At 46.7% G+C, this 25,967-nt stretch overlaps 1 protein-coding gene across 1 annotated transcript in view; it reads left to right on the top strand.

The window, feature by feature from the left end:
* Positions 1 to 25,621, top strand: part of LOC142316930 (cytochrome P450 2C3-like) — a 66,752-nt gene extending 41,131 nt beyond the window's left edge. Inside the window, exons 5-10 of the mRNA XM_075352704.1 lie at positions 4,525 to 4,685; positions 8,549 to 8,722; positions 8,925 to 9,066; positions 16,231 to 16,418; positions 20,546 to 20,687; positions 25,215 to 25,621. Of these exons, the coding sequence (XP_075208819.1) occupies positions 4,525 to 4,685; positions 8,549 to 8,722; positions 8,925 to 9,066; positions 16,231 to 16,418; positions 20,546 to 20,687; positions 25,215 to 25,408 (1,001 nt within the window). The 3' untranslated portion in view covers positions 25,409 to 25,621. The remainder of the gene's footprint in view (positions 1 to 4,524; positions 4,686 to 8,548; positions 8,723 to 8,924; positions 9,067 to 16,230; positions 16,419 to 20,545; positions 20,688 to 25,214) is intronic.
* Positions 25,622 to 25,967: the final 346 nt, after the last annotated feature.

Here is a 25,967-nt window from a genome sequence, read left to right as displayed (position 1 = left end):
GTAATCTACTTAAAATGTATAACTGGTCCAAAAATTATCCATTATTGCCTGCCTTATCGGTGTTTATACGCAGACATATAAACAGAAGAATCTGTAGTTTTATATATGGGGGGCGCAACAAATATCCTTATTGGGGGAGTTTAACAGCTTTTATCTTTGCTAAATTAACTAGTAATGGCTTTTTTTTACAAGCTGTTCAAAAATTATCCATGTATTTAGGGAGAAAACGGGTATAGTTATGTAAATGTGACAAAGTAATGGCTTCTCAACTAGAACTGCAAACAACAATTATAGCTTTTTTGGGGAACTGCAACAGGTTTGCTACTGACAAAATTATGTTTAGGCAAAGGAACAATCTAGCTGTTGTCAAAGTGAATAAGCAGTGTCTAATTGTCACAAGCCTTTCAAAACATTAGTCCTATTTTGGGTCATGTTCAATGTTTGAGTACCCTCAAGAGAGTACACATCGTATCTGCAGTATAGTCTATCACTAGTGATTGGCGAATACTAAAATATTACCGTGTGTGGGAAACTGAGACCCAGGCTATAAATGTATATAAATATATAGCCATGGTCTCAGCTTCCCACACACAGTAAGTTTTTTAACTGCAAGAGAGGACACACATTAGCTCGGGACCCCAATGTAATAGAATACCGTGACGAGGTGTTGGGGCTCTGCTGTATTGATCAATTCAGTAGCTAAATTTCTCTTCACTCTTAAGTTTATGGCAGTAATGCAGATTCCATTGTCATATTTTCAGTCTCACATATAGCTATTGTATTTTTCATGCCAGTATTCACACAGCAGTTTCTGCTTTACATTTATTCCCCTTGCACTGTCACTGGTGTGCAGCCCTTCTCTCTATATATTTGGGAATACAAATTTATGATGACCTTTGACACATTCAGAGCAGGAATAAAGGGTCACATGGATTTATGTCTTTTTACATCAATTAAGACATGTGCTCCTCAGAGCATCTGGGGGCGTCACAACTCTGGACCAGACCCCAATCAGAGGACAATAAAACTTTCACACTGCTTATCTATGAACTGCTGCAATATTTACTGCCACAACTGATTGTCTCCTTGCCATGCTTATAGTTCTGCTTCACATCACTTGTCTTATTTACTGCTCTATTCTGTGTCCTGTTGTGTATAAATAGGTGACTCTTCAGATTTTGTGTTATACTGAGCCTGATGAAGAGACCTGAGTAGTCTCGAAAACTGCTATTTATTACGATCTTTTCAGTTAGCCATTAAAAGGTATCAACCACTGATGACTCTCAGTTCTTTTAAACTATTTTTTAGTGTATACAGGGACAGTTAGTCAGGGATTACTGATAGTTACCCAGAACTGGTCGTGGTTCTAGGTGCATGTTACACCTGACAGGTTCCCTTTAAAATAAAAAATGACGTGGGGTCCCCTACTTTTTTGAAAATCAGCATAGGTAAAGCAGACAGCTAGGGACTGGTATTATCAGGTTGAGAAGGTTCATGGTTATTGGGCTCCTCCCAGCCTAAAAATAGCAGCCCACAGCTGCCCCAGAAGTGGGACATCACATTAGCTGTGCCAATTCTGATGCTTCACCTCGGCTCTTTTTTAGTGCGCTGATGCGTTGGCAATCGGGGTAATGGTTTTTGGGGTTGGTCAGCTGTGAATTGTCCAAAAACAGAATTGACAACAGGTCCTGGTTAACGTTAACATTGGAGGTGAGTATTATTATTATTATTTATTATCAGACACCCCCATTATTAACCCAGTAATAAAAATTAAAAAAAAGAAACCCACACATACCAAAAAAATACTTTATTAAAAATAAGACACATCCCAACACTTTTCCACAACTTTAATAAAACGTAGACCAAAGCTAATCTGACAATCAATGTCTATGGAGCCTCGTCCGACACTCCATAGACTTTGCTAACAGCCACTGCAGGGTCACGCTGCGCTGCGGGAGACTTGGTGGCTCTGAAGAATGGTGACATCAGTAACATTACAAATCTTCAGAGTCACCAAGTCACAAACAGTGCAGTGTGAATCAGAGCATCAGAAGAGCAGTAACATTACTGATGTCACCGCTCTTCAAAGGCACCGGGTCTCTCGTAGCACAGCGTGACCCCGCATTGGCTGTTGGCAAAGTCTATGGAGTGTCGGACGAGGCTTCATAGACATTGTATGTTTTTCTCACTTTCTGTCATGAAATCAGAATAAACCTTTCCCATTTTAGGTCAATTAGGAGCCAAAATTATTTATAATTGCCAAATGCCAGAATAATGATAGAGAGAGAGAATGTTTTCAGGCATTTTTATTCCTTTCTCCAAAGTTAAAGTTTCCAAACACTAAACGTATTATGCATTTAAACAATATGGGACTGCTGATGTCATGTCTTTGGAAGCTTCTGATTGGTTTATTGACAACATCTGAGTTAATTAGAGACACACCTGTGGATGTATTGTAATGCACACGTGAAACACGCGGCTTCTTTGTGTAGCATCATGGGAAAGTGAAAAGAAATCAGCCGAGATCTCAGGAGGAAAATTGTGGACTTGCACAAGTCTAATTCATCCTTGGGTGCAATTTCCAGATACCTGAAGATGCCTCATTCATCTGTACAAACAATTATACACAAGTACACACAAGATGGGAATGTGCAGCATCATACCGCTCAGGAAGGAGACGGGTTCTGTGCACCAGAGATGAACGTGCTTTGGTCAGACATGTGCAGATCAACCCAAGAACAAAAGCAGAAGACCTTGTGAAGATGCTGGCGGAAGCTGGTAAGATTGTGTCATTATCCACAGTGACACGAGTACTATATACACATGGGCTGAAAGGCCGCTCTGCAGGAAGAAGCCATTACTCCAAAAGAAACAGAAAAAAGCCAGATTAATGTTTGCACATGCAACAGGAACACAGACCTTAATTTTTGGAGACGTCCTGGGGTCTGATGAGACTAAAATTGAACAGTTTGGCTATAATGACCATCTTTACGTTTGGAGGAAAAAGGGAGAAGCTTTGAAGCCTAAGAACCATCTGTGACACACTGGGGCGGCAGCAAGTAGAGGGAAAAACCTGCAGATGTGTCTTTATAGAGATTGGATGGAAACTAAGGGTTTAAACTGTATATTAACAAATACCAGCAGTGAATAAACCATATATTGTACATGAATAAATATGTATATATGCGTGTATACTGTATACATATATATCCATGGTGAATAATAATAATAATTTGGAATGAAACAATAAAAGAATCATCTGTTCTGACATCAATGTCTGTGGTCTTCAAGCGCGGCAAAAAAACCTGTTTTTCTCCAGTTTCTTTCTGATGTTCCCCATGGTGAATAATACACATCTATTCATCTATATGTGTGTATAAATGTATGTACAGTGGATAAAAAAGTCTTCATACCCCTGGTAAAAGGTCAGGTTTTTGTCATGTAAAAAAAAAATCATATCCAGAAGAATCATTTCAGAACTTTATCCACCTTTAATATCTTTTTGGATCTGGGTCTATGACATGGAGACTCACCGATCTTTGCCCCCTCATCCTTGTAGTAGCTCCATATGTCAGATTGCGGGTTTGTCTCCTATGCACAGCATCCTCTACAGATCACCCGCAGATTATCAATTAAGTTTAGGTCTGGGCTCAGGCTCGGCCATTCCAAAACTTCCATCTTCTGCTGGTGAAGCTGCTTTTAGTGGATTTGGAGGTCATTTAGCATCATTGTCGTACTGAAAGGTGATGGAGGTTTTGGCAAAACATAGTCGGGCTTAGCTATTTCTCTTTGTAGGGAAAGGCTTCCGTCTTGCCCCCTCCCCCACAGGCTGGACATATGAAGAATACGGGAGATTGCTCGCACATACAGGACACAAGCAGTAGTTGGCAGACATTCCTGCAGCTCCTTTAATGTAGCCGTTGGCCTCTAGTTAACATCCTGTACCAATTTGTATCCCTTTGTTGTGTTGTCAGCTATTTATGTCCCACAGATTCTACTGTAAAAAGAACAGCTAAGAAAATGTCAGGAAAGCCCTCTCAGAACAGCAACATTTTCTTTGGGTTAATGAGAATCACTGTAAATGATGGCGGTCGATTACTGATACTGTGTAAAATGAGAGTGAATCTGATTAGTTGATTCTGAACACCACATCCCCAATAATAAGATGGGTGTTTACACTTATGCAACCACAGTACTGTAGTTTTCCTAGTTTTATTTCCCCCTTCAGTTTGTTTCTCAAGGGATTTGTGCAGATTATGGGCATCATTAATGGTGGAAAAAGCCTATAAATTCTTCTTCTTTGTAGGAGATTTTTCATGACAAAACCCTGGGATGTGTAGGCTTTTTCTATCCGCTGTTCTTATGTATTCATGTGTGTGTTTCCATCGTACATTTTATTGCTTATCTCTTTCTAATGATTTTTTTCTTTGGTGGGGAAATGGGATTTCAATTGTTGCCTCAGACAGAGGATAGAACCCACCCTGCTGAAGGTCCCATCATGATGGTCTTGCCTTCTCTCTGCAGGGAAGCCATTCAACCCCTTACTGCTCCTGGGCTACGCTGCAACAAACATCATCAGTACCCTGATGTTAGGGGAGCACTTTGATTACCAGGACGAGAAGCTGAAGGAACTTCTTCAGTCCACATTCAGATATCAAACGCAGTTAATTTCTCCACTAAACACGGTAATGGTTTTTGGTTCTTTTTCCTCCAGAATATCAAGTGACTGCATAGTCTGAGACCTGTAGCTTCACAAGTTGTGTCATGTAATTTAAGGAAGGTGCGGACGCTTTGGGCAGAGTGTGCAACACTTACAGTTCTCTTCAGGGCAGAGTCCACCACCCCGCAATTGGTCACGATCATTGATGTAGTAGTAAGACACATGACCCTGGGGTTCTCTTGGCAAAACAACAATGAACAGTTTATTTTATTTTTCACCATCATGACATATACATAACCACAATTCTATGGTCCTGCTGCCACTTTCTCCCGGGGTACTACGTCTAGGCCTATCCCACTATCTGGGAGCTAGTCCTCCAGCTGCCTCCTCATTTCCCTTATTTACTCTTCGGCTAACCGTAGTCCTTTCCTCTGCCCCTGACAGCTTCTAGTCACTCGACTTCCTTTGGTCAATCCGAAGTTCTCTTCCCCGATGGCCATCTAGTCCCTGGACTCTTGAAAGAATGTTCATGGTGAGTCGAAGGCTCCAGACCCTTGGAGGATACCTCCGGGTTTCCCGACTGGCCCAAGTTACGAGGTCACGTTCTCACTCCAGGAACCCTCCTGCAGAACTGCCCTCACAGGGCCTGTCTCTCCAAACAACCCACTGGCCATCTGTTACTCCTTCCACCTTGCTCTAAGGTGCTTTACAACCAGGAAGTGTCTATCACTACTAGACCTGTAAAACTCATACCCTTAGCTTATCTGGCTAATATATCATTAATACATTACATTACATGTTACATAACCCAAACACTTTACATTGGGTTCTCAGTCGCTGGTGGCACCGGCCGCTACACAGTCCTGGTTCTGCTACAAAGAGACACTGTACCTTCTAGCAGCAGCACTTCTTATCACATTCTCTATAGGATTCAACGTATGTTTAATACATTCAGCAGAAAGCACATGAAATAGCCTAAAACACAACAGGAGTGAGGGGTATCGCAACCACCTCCTACATAATCAAATCCCAAGACGTCTTTACACTTGTAGATGACTTGAGCTAATAGAGGAGGATCCTGAGCAGGGGAACACAATGGGATGGTTTGAGCTTATATGAGAATAGAAGTGTAACGCCTGCCTGGATCAACAGACTCAGGTGGGATGTAATTGACAGACTAGAGGGAAGCCACTCACCAAGTAGGACCCCCAGAACCCTGAAACCCTTTAACCCCTATACAGGGATTTGGAATTACACAGGGCCCTGGAACTCACTACCTGTGGAAGGCTGCAGTCCGATGAGAGTAGTCGTCAGGCAGGGTCAAACCAGTAATAGCAGAACAGGGACAGAATTGGCAGACAAGGAAGTAATCAGAAAACGTAGCAGAGGTCAAATCCGGATAGGGCAGCGAGGTACAAAAACAGCAGGCAGAAGGGTAGTCAGAAAACACGCAGAAGTCAGCACACAGGAATCACAAAACAGAATAGGGCGGACCAGGAGACAGGAAATCAGAACTATCTCTGGCAGAGGTCAGCAGACAGGAGCGGAACTAAGAAGGGTGTGGTGTCTTCCCATTGTCTGTAGTTGAACGCTGGCAACTTCAGCTGGAAGACACATGCCACCCACAGTCAGCCAGTGGTACTGCAGATCCTAAGATAACTCAGCCCAGTGGATGATCGGAGCCTGCGCCCATCGGTGCCACTGGCATCGACTCCTCTCCCATCACCAGCACCATCCACAGCAGGAACACGGCGTCGCCTGGCGATCGGAGCAGAAGTTGCTGGAGCAGACCCCGGTGGCGAAGTAACAAGAAGTCTACTCTTCAAACGGTGGTCCTGCTGAACATCATTAATCCTGCACCCTCACGCAATCTCCACTCTTGAAATTACCTTTCTGAAGTGTTTTCTGTATTTTTCTTACTTCCTTGTGTAGGATGCCGTGTGGTGGTAGTCATGGAGGAAGGATTGACGCCAGACACCGCAGCATGCTACATGAAAGACATGGTCTACCTGGATGTGTGGACTTGTGTCATGTGTGTTGTACATCCATGTAGGCCGCATTCAACTGTTGGCTTCAGCTGACCAGGACCAGATGATAACTCGCTTCTGCAAGGAGACCACCAGTTCAGTTTTAACAACAACGCTTTACTTAACGGTTCTTCCATAACGTCTTTGCACACAAGATGGTCAGAGTAGAGCATTTTGCTCCCAGAAATTTCAGAATCCACGTTTTTGTCTCCTGGTAGAGGGGGGAGTAAGGAGGTAATCAGTATTGCCAGAATAGAGCCTTGCACCCTCACAAACTTTGGGAGACTCTGCTCAGGAAAGTCAACTTATTTCACGTAATAGTCCATCCCAGCCATTACCTTTAAGGCTTGGAGCCTTGCTGTCATAGTCCTGTCCTGTGAACCCTTGAGTCTGAGGCCACTACGTTGGAAGGTTGGTCTTTAGACTACACGTAGTCTGGCATTCTGTGCCTCAGTAAGCATTTCATGATTATGCTATCTCTTCTACGGTCTCCTTCGTTCTTTCTTCCACCACAGGTCATCCATTGCATACAGATGTGATAACCTTCATATGATTTATCTGCCCCTGTCACACAAAGGGTCTTCGCAAACTTTATGCATGGGAACAGTCTCTTTCCCTATGAACTAATTCCTCCCATTGTGGGCTAGTCCCAACATTTAACTACTTGTGACCCTGCAGTCTGTTGCTGGGCAGAACTCAACTCCCTCCCGGAGCAGTGCACAACATTATACAGAAAAACATTATAACTAGTGATGGGCGAATAGTGAAATATTCGGGTTCAGATTATGCATACCGAATACTGAGTACTATTCCAGTATTTGTTATGAATAATGAACCTAAGTTAATGGCGATCACAAGCAATTTTTTTTGTTGATTTCACAGAAAAATACTTAGGTTTCCCATTGACTTACATTGGTGTCACATGGATTTTTCCACAAATTTGGCCAAAAGTCATGACTCTCTACAGATTGCAGATTGTGACACTTTGCTTGATGGTTTCTCTGGTTTCTAGGATCAATGCAGGCAGACCCGGGCTTCGACCTGCTGTGTGTTGACACAGAGGCAGGCTAGTGGAAGTTAATCTCTCCTAGTCTGCCTGCTCCTTTAATCACATGTGGTGTGGAGAGCTATCATATCTGCTCCCCTCCTGTTTATGCTGGTGGAATCCTTCTACGCATGCCAGCTATAGTTTATTCTTATGTTCATCTGTGTGGTGCCCCAGACTCTCTGGTAAAAGTTGTGCTTATTGCTTGGTGCGGGTTGGAGGTTACCCCTGTTATTTTGAACTTCTTTTCTGCTCTTGTTTTTTCTCCTGAATTTCTTTTTGTCTTTACCTTTGTGTGTGCGTGCTGTGACAGAGGTTTGGCTTTCCCTTTTTTGTCTTTAACTATGGATTTCTGCACACTCCTGTCCCATTCCTCCCTTGGGGGAGGGAGAATCAGATCAAGACTGGTCAGGAGCAGGGCCAGGAAGGAGACTCAGGCATCTCCACCATTAGTAGTTTCCCTGAGATTAGGGATAGAACAGGGTCCCCTAGCTTGAGGGACTGTTTAGGAACCCTGATTCCCCGCTATCCCAAACTCATTGTGACAATTAGGTGCATTTTTTTTGATGAATATTAGAATAGTACTCGGTATTCCGTACGCATAATCCGAACCCTAATATTTCACTATTCGACCATCACTAATTACAACACATCCCATTACCTTCATAATGAAACAAGACATATTTACAAAGACAAAGAACACAATTCCCATGACATTCGAATCTCGCAATTGGCGCCTTCAGGGATATAAATGCGACAGTGCCAGTTCACCGCCGTACATTTGGACCTCTCATTCTCATATTCTGTCCTCTACAGCTCTGCAATTTGTTCCCAGTTCTTCTGAAGTTTCCGATCATATCGCAGAAGGTCTATAAAGAACACTACTTTCTCACGAAGCTTTTTAACAATTATATAAATGAGCACAAAGAGACTCTGAATCCGAAGTCACCGCGGGATTTCATAGACCATTTTCTGCTGAAGATGAAGGAGGTAACGACATTGATATGGAAATAACCTACATTTCATCATTCCCTGCATGAAGTGCCATCTTTCCACCATGCACTGTCTGTATCACGCTCCAGAGCTGCACTCACTATTCTGCAGGCGATCAGCCACCTCATACACACACAATGTATGCAATCTGTTGTTAATGTCAAACAGAATATCTGACTGCGGCTCTATTCATCTTTAGGTGGAAAATGAGGTGGATCCAGATTTCTGTGACAAAAGTCTAATTGAGATGATTCTAGGACTTTTACCAACGGCAGCGGTGTCTATGGCGTCCACCCTAAAGTTCAGTGTGGTGTTACTGGCCCATTATCCAGAAGTCCAAGGTATGAGTCTGACACTCCGTCCTCACTTTATAGAATGCACTACATGAAGGAATGCAAAATATTAGTCAGAGAAGTAAACAATCACACCTCGGAACTTTGATTTTTCCGATCAATAAAACAAAGTAAAAATCTTAAACGGAAAGGGGATTTCTGATTTCAGAGAAATCCTTGTTCTTTGGCAGAACGTTGTGTTAGAAAATCAAACCATCCATTACTTGCCTTTCCTGACTCCAGCGCTGAGTCTCCGCTGCTCCGGGAGTCTGCTATTGATGGGGGGAACGTCTCAGAGGCGCTGAGCTCACTGACTGTCTGCAGCATGGATGACATCACATCAGCACTGCAGGCAATAACAGATACCAAGTGCAGCAGTAGAGACGCAGCGCTGGACATGGGGCAGTGAGAACAGCACGAAAAAAAGTCTAAGAAAACCGATTAGGTCAAATATAACAAATTTTATTAAAGACTAAAAATAATGACCGCCAACCGGCAGTGTAACTAGAGACGTGGTCATCACATGTAAAGGTATATATTAAAAATCAGGCACAGGTATTCTGCAAGAATATAAGGTATAATAAATATTAAATATAGGAGGAAAACACAAGACCAAGATAGGTACAATACAGTGAAGAAAATCAAAGCAGAGCTGACAAATAGGCCATAGGAATGGTATAAGTGTGTATATACTCAGCTGTGTTATATCCATCAGCTATATATAGGTATATGGGATTAGATAGTGAAAAAAAAAAAAATGAAAAATACACAATAGAAATCTGCCGCCCCTGCAGCAGCAGGCGAACTGCTCGGATCCGGGGTTGCGGTGGCTCGAGAGTTCCCGGAACCGGGCTCTGCGGCCACTCGATTTGAAAAAGGGGTATTTACAGGGGATGAGTCAGTGACGCGACCTGCGGGTCGCGGTCATGGGGAGTACCGCCACTGCCGTAGGGAGTACCCAGGACGGATGGAGAGAGGCAGCCAGGTGTTAATCCCTCCACAGGTAGGGAAGGCCCCCGGGGCTCTGCAGAGTTGGTGGATGGTGTTGCGCAGTCTTTTTTGATCTATTTCTGTAAGTATTGAACTGACCTACAATCTTGGATTTCTGAAACTCTAGATTCCCATCAACAATGATTGGGGAAAGAAGTTACAGAGCTGGTTGCAAGGAGACAGCATATTTGTTGAGGAGTGATTGAAGAAACACGTTGAGAATGTTGAACGTAGGTGGCAATACAAGGCGAAAAGCGACCAAATTGATAACAGTAACTATATTATGAGGACCGATAAACCTGGGCCCCAGCTTCCAAGAATGAACCTTAATTTTAATGTTCTTGGTCGACAACCACACCATATCACCAATACACAGGTCCGGACCAGCTAAGTGCTTACTATCAGCAAAACTTTTATATTTGGTACTCACCACCCTCAAATAATTGTGAAAATACATTATGGATTTTAAATTATGCCACAGGATTGATGACGGCAGTAATTTTATATGGACCAATAAACCGGGATCCTAACTGCAATGAAGGCATTTTGAGTTTAATGTTCTTGGTAGATAACCACACCAGATCACCCACACACAGGTCCAGACCAGGCACACGTCTACAGTCAGCCACACACAGGTCCAGACCAGGCACACGTCTACAGTCAGCCACACACAGGTCCAGACCAGGCACACGTCTACAGTCAGCCACACACAGGTCCAGACCAGGCACACGTCTACAGTCACCCACACACAGGTCCGGACCAGGCACACGTCTACAGTCAGCCACACACAGGTCCAGACCAGGCACACGTCTACAGTCAGCCACACACAGGTCCAGACCAGGCACACGTCTACAGTCAGCCACACACAGGTCCAGACCAGGCACACGTCTACAGTCACCCACACACAGGTCCGGACCAGGCACACGTCTACAGTCAGCCACACACAGGTCCAGAACAGGCACACGTCTACAGTCACCCACACACAGAGCCGGACCAGGCACACGTCTACAGTCAGCTGCGTGTTTATAATTGGAGCCCATGTTACATAAATGCTGCTGAACCTTCTCCCATGTAGACAATAATGATGAGACAAATATGAGACAATAGGTCCTCCCCAGGAAAGAGGACAACTCCTCCTGATTATCAGATACAAAACAACGTAAATACTGCTCCAAATTCTGACTTACATGTTCTGTTTGCCCATTATACTGAGGGTGGAACGCAGAAGAATGAGATAGGGGACCTGTCAGGTCCAAAATGCACCCAGAACAACGAGCAATTCTGAGTGCATATTGCTAATCCCTGCCTAACTGTGCCTGTGTACACGCATAGTTAAAGAGATCTATAGAGAAAGTATTTCTAAAGATCTTTTATCGTATGCTAATGAGCGCGGGGAATAGCCTCTGGGCGCTGCTTCCTTTGCTATTTGGCCCCATTAGCATGTTAGCAAGCCCTTGTGGGGGAAGCAACGCCCTTGGGACTAGTCCCCGCGCTGAGATACATCAGGCTGCATCAATACAGGTGCCAAAGAGAAGCATTTTTTAAGACGGTCAAATGCACATAAAGCACCTGTGATAACGCGGTGTCTGGCCACTTGTGTAGCAGGTGAACTGTTCTAAATTAGGCCAGACATGTTTCCTTTGTTTGTTAAATCAAGAGAAGTTATCTATTGTCTCATATCAGACTGGTCAGAGCCCTATTTTCTGTAAATGTGGATTGCCTCAGCGCTTCTGACTACATAATTTAGAAGAAAATTCTGAAGTCAGATTGAACTAGTCTGACATGTTACATATGAGACCCATAATCCCGTGAGTATTTGAGAATGTCATGTAAGTGATTACAAACTTCCCCAAAAGAGGAGCAAAACATCATTAATGAAGTGATGGAAAACTGTTGGCGCATTGGTGAGACCGAACGGCATCATCGGGTTTTCAACATGCCCCTCAAGCATATTAAAGGCCATTTTCCACCCATCCCCCTGTTTGACCAGCAACAGATTATAGGCCCCTTTATGGTCAAGTTTAGAGAACCATTTAGCATCGGCAATCTGATTAAAAATGTCAGAGATGATAAGTATCCCTAACCATTATTTGGTTGAGCTCCCAAAAGTCCAGGCATGGCCATAACCCACCATCATTCTTTTTGACAAAGAAGAATTCACCAGCAACTGGCAATGAAACTGCCTAATGTGCCCCTTTGCTGAACTCTCCATTATATACTCTTTGAGAGCTGATCTCTCAGTACCGGACAAATGATAGAGTCTGCACTTGGGCAGTTTTGTCCCTGGGATCAACCCTATGGTGCGGTCATAAGACCTATGCGGTGCCAAATCCTAACTTCCTTTCTCTGAGAACAAATCACAAAAATCAAAGTGAGGACCAGGAAGGCTAGCGGTAACCCCCAAAATACAGGTTCATAAACATGGTTTTTACAATATGTGCTCCATTTCATCATCTCCTGAGTTTGCCAATCTATGGTGGGGTTATGTAAGGCTAACCAGGGGAACCCCAATACCATTTGTGCATAAAGGCCCTTGAGAATAAAACATGATATCTGGTCTGAAGGAAGTACCCCTATACGGAGTTCCAGCCCTTGTAAACTCTCAAAAAAGTTCCCCTGAGAAAGAGGTGAAGCATCAATGGCAAAAATCTGAACAGGATTTGATAACGCCTTCAAATCCACTCCTGAGGAACGAGCAGACTGTTCACCAATCATGTTTGCCCCTGAAGCGCTCTATCAAGATGTTTTAGATTCAGGAAACCTCTGCTGAAATTGGCAATCAATACGTACTGCCAATGACATAGCACACTCTAAAGAAAGAAGCGTTTCATACATTACCAACAACTCCTTTACCTGTCGCGGGCGGGGAGGACGCCGCCGCTGCTGCGCTCTCGCTAACGCTCGGGTCCGGCGCTGCTGCTGCTGCTGCTCGGTGGCTCGAGCGGAGGGCCGGATCCGGGGACTCGAGCGGCGATCCTCGCCCGTGAGTGAAAAGGATAGTTGGTTTGGGGGATTTAGTCCGTGACGCCACCCACGAGTCGTGGTGAAGATGGGCACCACCGCTGCTGGTGACGGGGATCCCGGGAGCGATGGTAGGGAGCAGCTGGGATGTTGTTTTCCCCCTCCATGGGTAGGGGTTGGTGGTCCCGGGGCCCGATGATGTGACGGGGAGGCAGGGTTGGTGAGGTGCAGGGTCGCAGGGACAGCGCGGCGTGGTGCCGAATGGCACGGGTGTACTCACTCAGTAAGAAATGTACAAAGTCCTCGGTAAACCAAACGGCTGGATGGACGGATCCCGCAGCCGGCTGCTGTGTCTCTCCCCGGACAGGTGATGGCAGCTGTCTTTCCCTGCACCTTGATGTTCTTGTTTGACTACTATGGATCCCCAACGGTAGTCCGCTCCCCGGTGTATGGATACCGGAGGAGCCCGTTTGCCCGCAGGCACTGGCCCCTGGGTCTCTAGCCTTAGGCGGTAGCTGTATACCCTCACGGTGTGGGCAGTTGCCTTCAATCGGGACTTTTGCTGTCAGGAAACCCCTGGGGTTCGGTCACATTCAGATTTGACTATTGTCGGCGGCTCCAAGCCTGGTCGGGGTCCGATGTCCCTGCCTGTGTGTGCTGGCTTCACTTCGCTCCCCAGTCGGTACCGGCGGGCCAACGCCCGATCCCGGTCCTACGGTTCCGCGTTGCTCCACCACTCCTGCAGACGACCACCACCGTCTGCCAACCTTGCTGTCAGTGCCTGGGCCACAAACCCAGACACCCAAGTGCTTGCTCCTCTCACTTCAAACTCCAACACTTAACTGTCACTTTTCCCGCCTCCAGGCCTGTGAACTCCTCAGTGGGTGGGGCCAACCGCTTGGCTCCGCCCCACCTGGTGTGGACATCAGACACTGGAGGGAGGCAACAAGGGTTTTGTGTTTGGCTGGTGTCCCTGTCTAATGGGGGCGGGGGTGTTTGAGTGTTATCTGTGACGACCTGGCTAGTCCAGGGCGCCACATACTGTCTTGGACAAACCCTGGAAAAACGGACTTTTCAGAGCAGGGTTATTCCACAGTGTATCCGTGCACCAGCGCCGGAATTCAGTGCAATAATTTTTTGCCAGACAATTTCCCTGTTGCAACAAATGGATCTTAAACTGTTCTAATGATGTTCTATCAAATTCATGACAGATGAGACCAAGTGCCGAGAAAAATACGTCCACTGTCAACAACACAGGAGAATTGAAGGGCAAGGAAAAGGTCCACGCTTGCGGGTCCCCACTCAAGAGAGACAAAAATTTCAACCCCCCTCTTCTTCACTACGAGAACAGTGGACACAAACGGAAATATAATTTACACACCTCTCTGAAAGTAGCAAACCAGCTGCGCTCCCCTGAAAATCTTTCCAGGAGAGGCACTTTGGGCTCCAATGATCCAGAGACCAGGACAGAATGCTCCTGTATGGTGGACTGAGCTCGCTGCTGTACCGCCCCTTTTAATTCAGCCACCTGGAGAGACAAGGTCTGCAATTGTCTTGCTAATGCAGCAACCGGGACCATGCTGGAATGTCGCAAAAGTGGGGCCAGCTAAAATAGAAGATAATGTTAAGGCCCAGTCACACTAAACAACTTACCAGCGATCCCAACAACGATACAACCTGATAGGGATCGCTGGTAAGTTGCTAGGAGGTCGCTGGTGAGATGTCACACTAAGCGACGCTCCAGAGATCCCACCAGCAACCTGACCTGGCAGGGATCACTGGAGCGTCGCTACACGGGTTGCTGGTGAGCTGTCAAACAGGCAGATCTCACCAGCAACCAGTGACCAGCCCCCAGCCAGCAGCGCTGTGTGGAAGCGATGCTGCGCTTGGTAACTAAGGTAAATATCGGGTAACTAACTAACCTTGGTTACCAGCGCACACCGCTTAGCGCTGACTCCCTGCACACCTAGCCACAGTACACATCGGGTTAATTACCCGATGTGTACTCTGCTACGTGTGCAGGCAGCAGGAGCCGGCTTCTGCGGACGCTGGTAACCACGGTAAACATCGGGTAACCAAGAAGCCCTTACCTTGGTTACCCGATATTTACCTTGGTTACCAGCGTCCACCGCTCTCACACTGCCAGTGCCGGCTCCCTGCACTCCTAGCCACAGTACACATCGGGTTAATTACCCGATGTGTACTGTGTCTACGTGTGCAGAGAGCAGGGAGTCGGCACTGACAGCGTGAGAGCGGCGGACGCTGGTAACGAAGGTAAATATCGGGTAACCAAGGTAAGGGCTTCTTGGTTACCCAATGTTTACCATGGTTACCAGCGTCCGCAGAAGCCGGCTCCCTGCACATCCAGTTGTTGCTCTGTCGCTGTCACACACAGCGATGTGCACTTCACAGCGGGAGAGCAACAACTAAAAAATGGTCCAGGACATTCAGCAACAACCAACGACCTCACAGCAGGGGCCAGGTTGTTGCTGGATGTCACACACAGCGACATCACTAGCAACATCGCTGCAACGTCACAAAAGTTGTTCCTTAGCAGCGATGTTGCTAGCGCTGTTGCTTAGTGTGACGGGGCCTTTAGATGGAAGTGCCGAATCACAGAACCATCAATCAAGGCAGACAGCAAGGAACATGGTGGAGTCAAGAGACAGGAACTGAACTAACACATCCTTGATTTACTCAGAAAGTCAAGTATAAAACTGATGATGGGGTCCAGCGACAAAACTCAGTGCAGGGGGTCTTCAGTATATTTCACCCCTGCTGGAGGCTGGATAGTTATTACTAAAGTTACCTAGTCACAGTTGTCATATAAGAATCCTAAGGCCTCAACAAAATGAATCAACTGTGGAGAACTTTGGACAGTAAAGGTAGAGAAAAGGCCCCGTCCACCCAACCAAGCCACTGGCCATCTGTTACCCCTCTGACCTTGCTCCACGCTCCCTCTGAACCTGGAGGTGGCAAACACGGCTACCTCTGTACAACCTTACTGCATTATACATTAAACTACATGGGGATAATGCACCTAAACCAGCAAAAACACAGTAGGAGAAGGGGTAACTCAGTCCTAGGTGATGGACCTTAGCCAGTTGATAGTGACAGTTGCTGCCAAAATGTCCACAATCACAGCATTGTTTTCTCAACCAACTTAATGAGCCAAAACGTGTTTTATTTAAATGTTCTCGGTGAATGTGCTTTGTCTCACAGCTAAAGTTCAGCAGGAGATAGACAAGGCGACCAAGTCCTTCCATCTTCCCAAGATCACGGATAAAGCCCAGATGCCATATACAAACGCCGTCATCCATGAAATACAGAGAGTTCATGACCTGGCGCCGGCCGCTTTTCCCCATGCTGTCTCTGAAGACATTGTGTTCAGAGGTTATACCATCCCGAAGGTACTGGCCATTTTCTTTATTACATTGTGACCTGTATGTGCAATTTGGCCTTTCTGGAAAAATTAAGCAAGATTGCTTGAGAAAGGCGGGACTGTACAAGGCCTGAAATATTACTATTGCATTGATGTTGTGTGGGGGAATGAACAGTGAGGACATCATACTGTGTGTGGGGGGAATGTACTGTGGGGACATCATACTGTGTGTGGGGGATGTAATGTGGGGACATCATACTGTGTGTGGGGGGAATGTACTGTGAGGACATCATACTATGTGGGGGGGATGTACTGTGAGGACATCATACTGTGTGGGGGGGAATGTACTGTGGGGACATCATACTGTGTGTGGGGGATGTACTGTGGGGACATCATACTGTGTGTGGGGGGAATGTACTGTGAGGAAATCATACTGTGTGGGGGGATGTACTGTGAGGACATCATACTGTGTGGGGGGGAATGTACTGTGGGGACATCATACTGTGTGTGGGGGGAGGAATGTACTGTGGGGACATCATACTGTGTGTGGGGGATGTACTGTGGGGACATCATACTGTGTGGGGGAATGTACTATGGAGACATCATACTGTGTGGGGGAATGTACTGTGGAGACATCATACTGTGTGTGGGAGAATGTACTGTGAGGACATCATACTGTGTGTGGGGGAATGTACTGTGAGGACATCATACTGTGTGTGGGGGGAATGTACTGTGAGGACATTATACTGTGTGTGGGGTGAATGTACTGTGGGGACATCATACTGTGTGTGTGGGGGAATGTACTGTGAGGACATCATACTGTGTGTGGGGGAATGTCCTGTGAGGACATCATACTGTGTGTGGGGGAATGTACTGTGAGGACATCATACTGTGTGTGGGGGAATGTACTGTGAGGACATCATACTGTGTGTGGGGGAATGTACTGTGAGGACATTATACTGTGTGTGGGGGAATGTACTGTGAGGACATCATACTGTGTGTGGGGGGAATGTACTGTGAGGACATCATATTGTGTGGGGGGAATGTACTGTGAGGACATTATACTGTGTGTGGGGGAATGTACTGTGAGGACATTATACTGTGTGTGGGGGGAATGTACTGTGAGGACATCATACTGTGTGTGGGGGAATGTACTGTGAGGACATCATACTGTGTGTGGGGGAATGTACTGTGAGGACATCATACTGTGTGTAGGGGGAATGTACTGTGGGGACATCATACTGTGTGTGGGGGAATGTACTGTGAGGACATCATACTGTGTGTGGGGGGATGTACTGTGGAGACATCATACTGTGTGTGGGGGGAATGTACTGTGAGGACATCATACTGTGTGTGGGGGAATGTACTGTAAGGACATCATACTGTGTGTGGGGGAATGTACTGTGGGGACATCATACTGTGTGTGGGGGAATGTACTGTGGGGACATTATACTGTGTGTGGGGGGAATGTACTGTGAGGACATCATACTGTGTGTGGGGGAATGTACTGTGAGGATATCATACTGTGTGTGGGGGACTGTACTGTGATGACATCATACTGTGTGTAGGGGGAATGTACTGTGGGGACATCATACTGTGTGTGGGGGGAATGTACTGTGAGGACATCATACTATGTGGGGGGGATGTACTGTGAGGACATCATACTGTGTGGGGGGGAATGTACTGTGGGGACATCATACTGTGTGTGGGGGATGTACTGTGGGGACATCATACTGTGTGTGGGGGGAATGTACTGTGAGGAAATCATACTGTGTGGGGGGATGTACTGTGAGGACATCATACTGTGTGGGGGGGAATGTACTGTGGGGACATCATACTGTGTGTGGGGGGAGGAATGTACTGTGGGGACATCATACTGTGTGTGGGGGATGTACTGTGGGGACATCATACTGTGTGGGGGAATGTACTATGGAGACATCATACTGTGTGGGGGAATGTACTGTGGAGACATCATACTGTGTGTGGGAGAATGTACTGTGAGGACATCATACTGTGTGTGGGGGAATGTACTGTGAGGACATCATACTGTGTGTGGGGGGAATGTACTGTGAGGACATTATACTGTGTGTGGGGTGAATGTACTGTGGGGACATCATACTGTGTGTGTGGGGGAATGTACTGTGAGGACATCATACTGTGTGTGGGGGAATGTCCTGTGAGGACATCATACTGTGTGTGGGGGAATGTACTGTGAGGACATCATACTGTGTGTGGGGGAATGTACTGTGAGGACATCATACTGTGTGTGGGGGAATGTACTGTGAGGACATTATACTGTGTGTGGGGGAATGTACTGTGAGGACATCATACTGTGTGTGGGGGGAATGTACTGTGAGGACATCATATTGTGTGGGGGGAATGTACTGTGAGGACATTATACTGTGTGTGGGGGAATGTACTGTGAGGACATTATACTGTGTGTGGGGGGAATGTACTGTGAGGACATCATACTGTGTGTGGGGGAATGTACTGTGAGGACATCATACTGTGTGTGGGGGAATGTACTGTGAGGACATCATACTGTGTGTAGGGGGAATGTACTGTGGGGACATCATACTGTGTGTGGGGGAATGTACTGTGAGGACATCATACTGTGTGTGGGGGGATGTACTGTGGAGACATCATACTGTGTGTGGGGGGAATGTACTGTGAGGACATCATACTGTGTGTGGGGGAATGTACTGTAAGGACATCATACTGTGTGTGGGGGAATGTACTGTGGGGACATCATACTGTGTGTGGGGGAATGTACTGTGGGGACATTATACTGTGTGTGGGGGGAATGTACTGTGAGGACATCATACTGTGTGTGGGGGAATGTACTGTGAGGATATCATACTGTGTGTGGGGGAATGTACTGTGATGACATCATACTGTGTGTAGGGGGAATGTACTGTGGGGACATCATACTGTGTGTGGGGGGAATGTACTGTGAGGACATCATACTGTGTGTGGGGGGAATGTACTGTGAGGACATCATACTGTGTGGGGGGAATGTACTGTGAGGACATTATACTGTGTGTGGGGGAATGTACTGTGAGGACATTATACTGTGTGTGGGGGGAATGTACTGTGAGGACATCATACTGTGTGGGGGGAATGTACTGTGAGGACATTATACTGTGTGTGGGGGGAATGTACTGTGAGGACATCATACTGTGTGGGGGGAATGTACTGTGAGGACATTATACTGTGTGTGTGGGGAATGTACTGTGAGGACATCATACTGTGTGTGGGGGGAATGTACTGTGAGGACATCATACTGTGTGGGGGGGAATGTACTGTGAGGACATCATACTGTGTGTGGGGGAATGTACTGTGGGGACATTATACTGTGTGTGGGGTGAATGTACTGTGAGGACATCATACTGTGTGTGGGGGAATGTACTGTGAGGACATCATACTGTGTGTGGGGGAATGTACTGTGAGGACATCATACTGTGTGTAGGGGGAATGTACTGTGGGGACATCATACTGTGTGTGGGGGAATGTACTGTGAGGACATCATACTGTGTGTGGGGGAATGTACTGTGAGGACATCATACTGTGTGTGGGGGGGATGTACTGTGGAGACATCATACTGTGTGTGGGGGGAATGTACTGTGAGGACATCATACTGTGTGTGGGGGAATGTACTGTGAGGACATCATACTGTGTGTGGGGGGGATGTACTGTGAGGACATCATACTGTGTGTGGGGGGAATGTACTGTGAGGACATTATACTGTGTGTGGGGGAATGTACTGTGGAGACATCATACTGTGTGTGGGGGAATGTACTGTGAGGACATCATACTGTGTGTGGGGGGAATGTACTGTGAGGACATCATACTGTGTGTGGGGGGAATGTACTGTAGGGACATGACATGATAATGTGTGTGGGGGAGAATGAACAGTGAGGATATCATACACACTTTTTTCTGCATCAGAGCTTTTGGTGGCGAGCAGACGTCCTGGGTCCACAGCACAGGTCAATATGCTGTAGGGACCATGCAGTTCTAGCAGCTGGAATTCCATTTATCAGAATGTGATGTCAGAACATAGAAAATATAATAAAACATGAATTAATTATTATATAACATGCCTCATATAGAAGACACACCACCCGTATAACACCGAATCTTTCCTGTAATCAGGGAACGACCGTGATCCCCTTCCTCACATCAGTCCTGCAAGACCCTTCTCAGTGGGAAACTCCTGAAGATTTCAACCCCGGGCATTTCCTGAATGAGGACGGGCAGTTCCGCACCAGGATGGCGTTCATGCCGTTCTCAGCAGGTAACAACCAGAGATAAAAAGGTGCAACCAAGCATCTAGAGAAGTCAGGCAAGGCATCTAATATTGTGCGGGATGTGAAGAACTGACGTTATCAGTAGAAAATTACAGATCTATACCAACATAGATCATAGATTCTGTATGGGCAGGTCACTAAATCTGTAGGAAGGCCACAAATAGCCAAAGAAATCTGCAATTACAAGTTAAGCAAGGGTGTGACTGGCAACCAAATAGTAATCACACATAAACTGACTGTCCAGTCGGGAGGTCTAACAGGGTATAAGAGTCGCTACTTATATACCATCTTCCTAACATCTTGCTACCCGGCTGCCTTCTAGCTCACCTTCCTTGGATACTGCTGTAGTTTGTGACTAAACCCTACGTATTGTGTTCACAGAAGTCTATGGTAGTCTGAGACACACCTCCTGCCTCCTCATTGGCTCACATTGCTTCTTTCTCCCTACTCCACTTCTTCTGGTACTCCACTGTTATGTAATGTGACCAAAGCAGCAGGTGCACCACCTTTGAAGGGAGGGTTAACCTGCCCAAAATGTGGAAAACCTACTTCAGCATGCCACACCATCTGATATGGCCCGTATTAGCAGGAGGTGGCATTTCAATAACATGGTGGAAGGTGTATGTGTCCACACGTCTCCACGTGCTCAGTGATGGATCTGCCTCATTCCACTTATCAGTCTCCAAATTGGACACATGGTGGAGCTTGCCCTTTACTACCATGCTCCAATGAAATAAGGCCCCCTAAGTGCTGCGGTTAAAAGGCGTATCGGCGGTTGTTAAGGTGCTAAATTGTTTCTCTGTAAGGCTATGTGCCCACGCTGCGGAAAATGCGCGGATTTTGCCGCGGATTTTCCAGAAATCTGCAGCACAGCTACTCCCCAGCCATTTCTATGGCATTTGGGAAATGCTGTGCCCATGCTGCGGATTTTTCCGCAGCGGAAATCGTGCGGATTTCCGTGCGGAAAAATCTGCAGCATGTCAATTATTGTTGCGGATTTCTCCGCAGGGTCCCATATACTTACCTGCCTCACCGGAGTCACTTTCTCCGTCCGGTGTACAGAAGCGTGGTGAATCCAGGTCAGGAAGGAAGAGATGGGCGGAGCCTGCACGAGCTCCGGTCATGTGACAGCCGGAGCTAGTTCAGGCCCGCCCACATTCTCCTGAAGACGCTGAGAGAGTGACCCGGCTGCCGGAAAGCGAGGTGCTGCATGATGGAGGTAAGTATGAACTCCCCCGATCACTGCAGCACTTGTTCTGCATTGAGGATGGAGTGCCGAAGCCATGGTACTGTATCCTCAATGCAGAATGCCCGCACCATATCCGCACGACATTCCGCAGCATGGAAACAGACAAAAGTTGTGGTGCTATTTCCTGGGAGCACCTGCGGAATGTCTTGAGGATATATCCGCAGGACACTGTCCCCATGGGCACATAGCCTAAGGAAACTCTGAAATCAGTCTCTGTGGGGGCACTCTTTAAAATGTTTAGTTTATTGAATTACTTCCTATGTAACAATGACTCCTATGGAGACAGAACTCAAGTCAATTCCCTATCCACATTTGTCTACAGATCAATTGTCCTAGTCTTATCTCTACTTTGCTTCCTTTTGCAATCTTCTAGATTGATCCACCCCCATGCTTAATGATTGGCGAGATGTTCTTTTCCTGAAATTCTGTGCCTTTTTTCTCCACACATAGCTTTGATTATTGTGACCAAAGAGTTCTACTTTAACTTCATCAGTCCACGGGACTTGTTTCCACAATGCTTCAGTCTTGTTTAGATGTTCTTTCACAGACTTCTAAGGCTCAGTTTTATGGTGAGGATGCAGGAGAGGTTTTCTTCTGATGACTCTTCCATGAAGATAATATTTGTGCAGGTGTCTCTGAACAGTAGAACAATGTACCCCAACTCCACAGTTTGCTAAATCTTCTTGAAGGTCTTTTGCAGTCACACAGGGGCTCTGATTTGCCTCTCTAACAATCCTACGAGCAGCTCTCACAGAAATGTTGCTTGGTCTTCCAGACCTCATCTTGACCTTCACTGTTCCTGGTAATGGCCATTCCTTAATAACATTTTGAATTGAGGAAAGGGCGACTTGAAAACGCTTTGCTATCTTCTTATAGCCTTCTCCTGCTTTGTATGCCTCCACCATTTTCAGAGTGCTAGGCAGCTGCTTAGAAGAACCCATGGCTGCTGTTTTTTGGCACAAGGTTAGAGGAGGCTAGGTTTTTATAAAGCTGTGAAATTTGCATCACCGGCCTTTCCTAACAAAGAAAGTGAACAAACCATAACCCTAACAGGCTAATTAAGGATTGAAACCTTGGTCAGAGTTAGCTGACCACGCAAATCTACAAGGGTGTCCAAACTTTGCATTGGCCCATTTTTTTTGTAATTTTTAAAATATGTTTAAAATATTGTATTCATTTTTTTTGCCTAAAATAAAAAGGAAATGTTTCATCTGTAACTTTATGACTTTTAGAGATCAGTTCATGATCAACTTGCTCAGCTGTTCAAAAATAACAGTCATTTTAACCAGGGGTGCCCAAACTTTTTCATGCAACTGTATATGGGCATCATCTTTAAAAAGTACCCAGACATATGTTAACCTGAAAAAGGCCCTAAGGACAATTATTTGGGGAAATATTGAGCCTGCGCTTACCTTCTAAATGTGCAACAACTGTATCCAATTTATATAAATCCTTAAAATCTAAACAGCCCATACATAATACCATTAATCATTATTGTAGCAGAACTATTTTCTAGATCTAAACAAGGTTTAAATTCATCGACAGAAAGCCAAGGTCTTCATTTAGTGGGAAATTGAAGCAGAAAGCGATCCTGTTGGATAATAATGACCTGATTGACACAGATTTTGTAGACTGTGATCCCTCGCAGGCAGGGTCCTCTCTCTTACTGTACCCTCACCCATCCCTAGTAGACTGTGAGCCCCCGTGAACAGGGTCCTCTCTCCTCCTGTACCCTCACCCATCCCTAGTAGACTGTGAGCCCTTACGGGAGGGGTCCTCTCTCCTCCTGTAGACTGTGAGCCCTCGCAGGCAGGGTCCTCTCTCTTACTGTACCCTCACCCATCCCTAGTAGACTGTGAGCCCCCATGGGCAGAGTCCGCTCTCATCCTGTATCATCACCCATCCCTAGTAGACTGTGAGCCCCCATGGGCAGGGTCCGCTCTCATCCTGTATCATCACCCATCCCTAGTAGACTGTGATCCCTTGCAGGCAGGGTCCTCTCTCTTACTGTACCCTCACCCATCCCTAGTAGACTGTGAGCCACCATGGGCAGGGTCCTCTCTCTTACTGTACCCTCACCCATCCCTAGTAGACTGTGAGCCACCATGGGCAGGGTCCGCTCTCATCCTGTATCATCACCCATCCCTAGTAGACTGTGACCCCTCGCAGGCAGGGTCCTCTCTCTTCCTGTACCCTCACCCATCCCTAGTAGACTGTGAGCCCTTACGGGAGGGGTCCTCTCTCCTCCTGTAGACTGTGAGCCCTCGCGGGCAGGGTCCTCTCTCACCCTGTACCCTCACCCATCCCTAGTAGACTGTGACCCCTCGCAGGCAGGGTCCTCTCTCCTCCTGTACCCTCACCCATCCCTTGTAGACTGTGAGCCCTTATGGGCAGGGTCCTCTCTCCTCCTGTAGACTGTGAGCCCTCGTGGGCAGGGTCCTCTCTCATCCTGTACCCTCACCCATCCCTAGTAGACTGTGACCCCTTGTAGGCAGGGTCCTCTCTCCTCCTGTACCCTCACCCATCCCTTGTAGACTGTGAGCCCTTGTGGGCAGGGTCCTCTCTCCTCCTGTATCCTCACCCATCCCTTGTAGACTGTGACCCCTCGCTGGCAGGGTCCTCTCTCCTCCTGTAGACTGTGAGCCCTCGTGGGCAGGGTCCTCTCTCCTCCTGTATCCTCACCCATCCCTTGTAGACTGTGAGCCCTTGTGGGCAGGGTCCTCTCTCCTCTTGTATCCTCACCCATCCCTAGTAGACTGTGACCCCTCGCTGGCAGGGTCCTCTCTCCTCCTGTAGACTGTGAGCCCTCGCTGGCAGGGTCCTCTCTCCTCCTGTTTCCTCACCCATCCCTAGTAAACTATAAGCCCTCGTGGGCAGGGTCCTCTCTCCTCCTGTATCCTCACCCATCCCTAGTAGACTATAAGCCCTCGTGGGCAGGGTCCTCTCTCCTCTTGTATCCTCACCCATCCCTAGTAAACTATAAGCCCTCGTGGGCAGGGTCCTCTCTCCTCCTGTATCCTCACCCATCCCTAGTAAACTATAAGCCCTCGTGGGCAGGGTCCTCTCTCCTCCTGTATCCTCACCCATCCCTAGTAGACTATAAGCCCTCGTGGGCAGGGTCCTCTCTCCTCTTGTACCAGTCTGTGCCCTGTTTTGTTTATGATTATTGTGCGTGTCCATACTATGTGTACCCCTTTCACATGTAAAGCGTCATGGAATAAATGGCGCTATAATAAATAATAATATAGTTGTGTGTTTTTTCTAGGGAAGCGAGTTTGTCTTGGGGAAAGCTTTGTTCGAATGCAAGTCTTCCTGCAAATACCTGCTCTGCTCCAGAAATTTACCTTCACCCTCCCCCCGGGGACAAAGCGTCAGGATTCAAGATATCTGAACAGAAACAAGGTTGAAATCCTGACATCAGCTGAGATATGCGCGGTGCCTCGTGCCTCGACCAAGTGATCACTGTCCAGTCCACGCCACATGGAGGAGATAATAATGAGAAGCTGAAACACCCTAGAAAATGTGACAAAAAAGACTCTGATGAAACAAATGTTGAGATATTTACTGCTAGAGAACGAAAACTGTGTAAAGTCCGAGCTTTTACTTTGTAATCACAGCTCAGATGTCGTCTTACAATATACGTAGCTGAATCCATTAGAATTGTGTAGAGAACCTAAGGCTAGTTTCACACTTGCGTTGAACGGTATCCGTTGCATTGCGTTCTGTGACGGATGCAACGGATGCGTTGCATATAATGGCTCAACGGATCGTACAAAACAACAGAAAGCTTTTTTTTTTAATTTTTTTTTCTTCTTTACAGTTTTACCGGCAGCAGACTATTGTGAACGATCAGCTGATCACCCGGGCGCTCTCACATGCCGGCGGCCGGGCGCTCATCTGATCGCTCTCAATAGCCGGCAGCCGGGCGCTCAGCTGAACGTTCTCACATGCCGGCAGCCAGGCGCTCAGCTGAACGTTCTCACATGCCGGCGGCCGGGCGGTCAGCTGAGCGCTCTCA

This window comes from Anomaloglossus baeobatrachus, chromosome 6 (genome assembly GCF_048569485.1).
Source record: "Anomaloglossus baeobatrachus isolate aAnoBae1 chromosome 6, aAnoBae1.hap1, whole genome shotgun sequence".
In the NCBI taxonomy this organism is placed as follows: Eukaryota; Metazoa; Chordata; class Amphibia; order Anura; family Aromobatidae; genus Anomaloglossus; species Anomaloglossus baeobatrachus.
The sequence above is the reverse complement of the archived record's forward strand: the minus strand, read 5'-3'. Positions and strand labels throughout refer to the sequence as shown.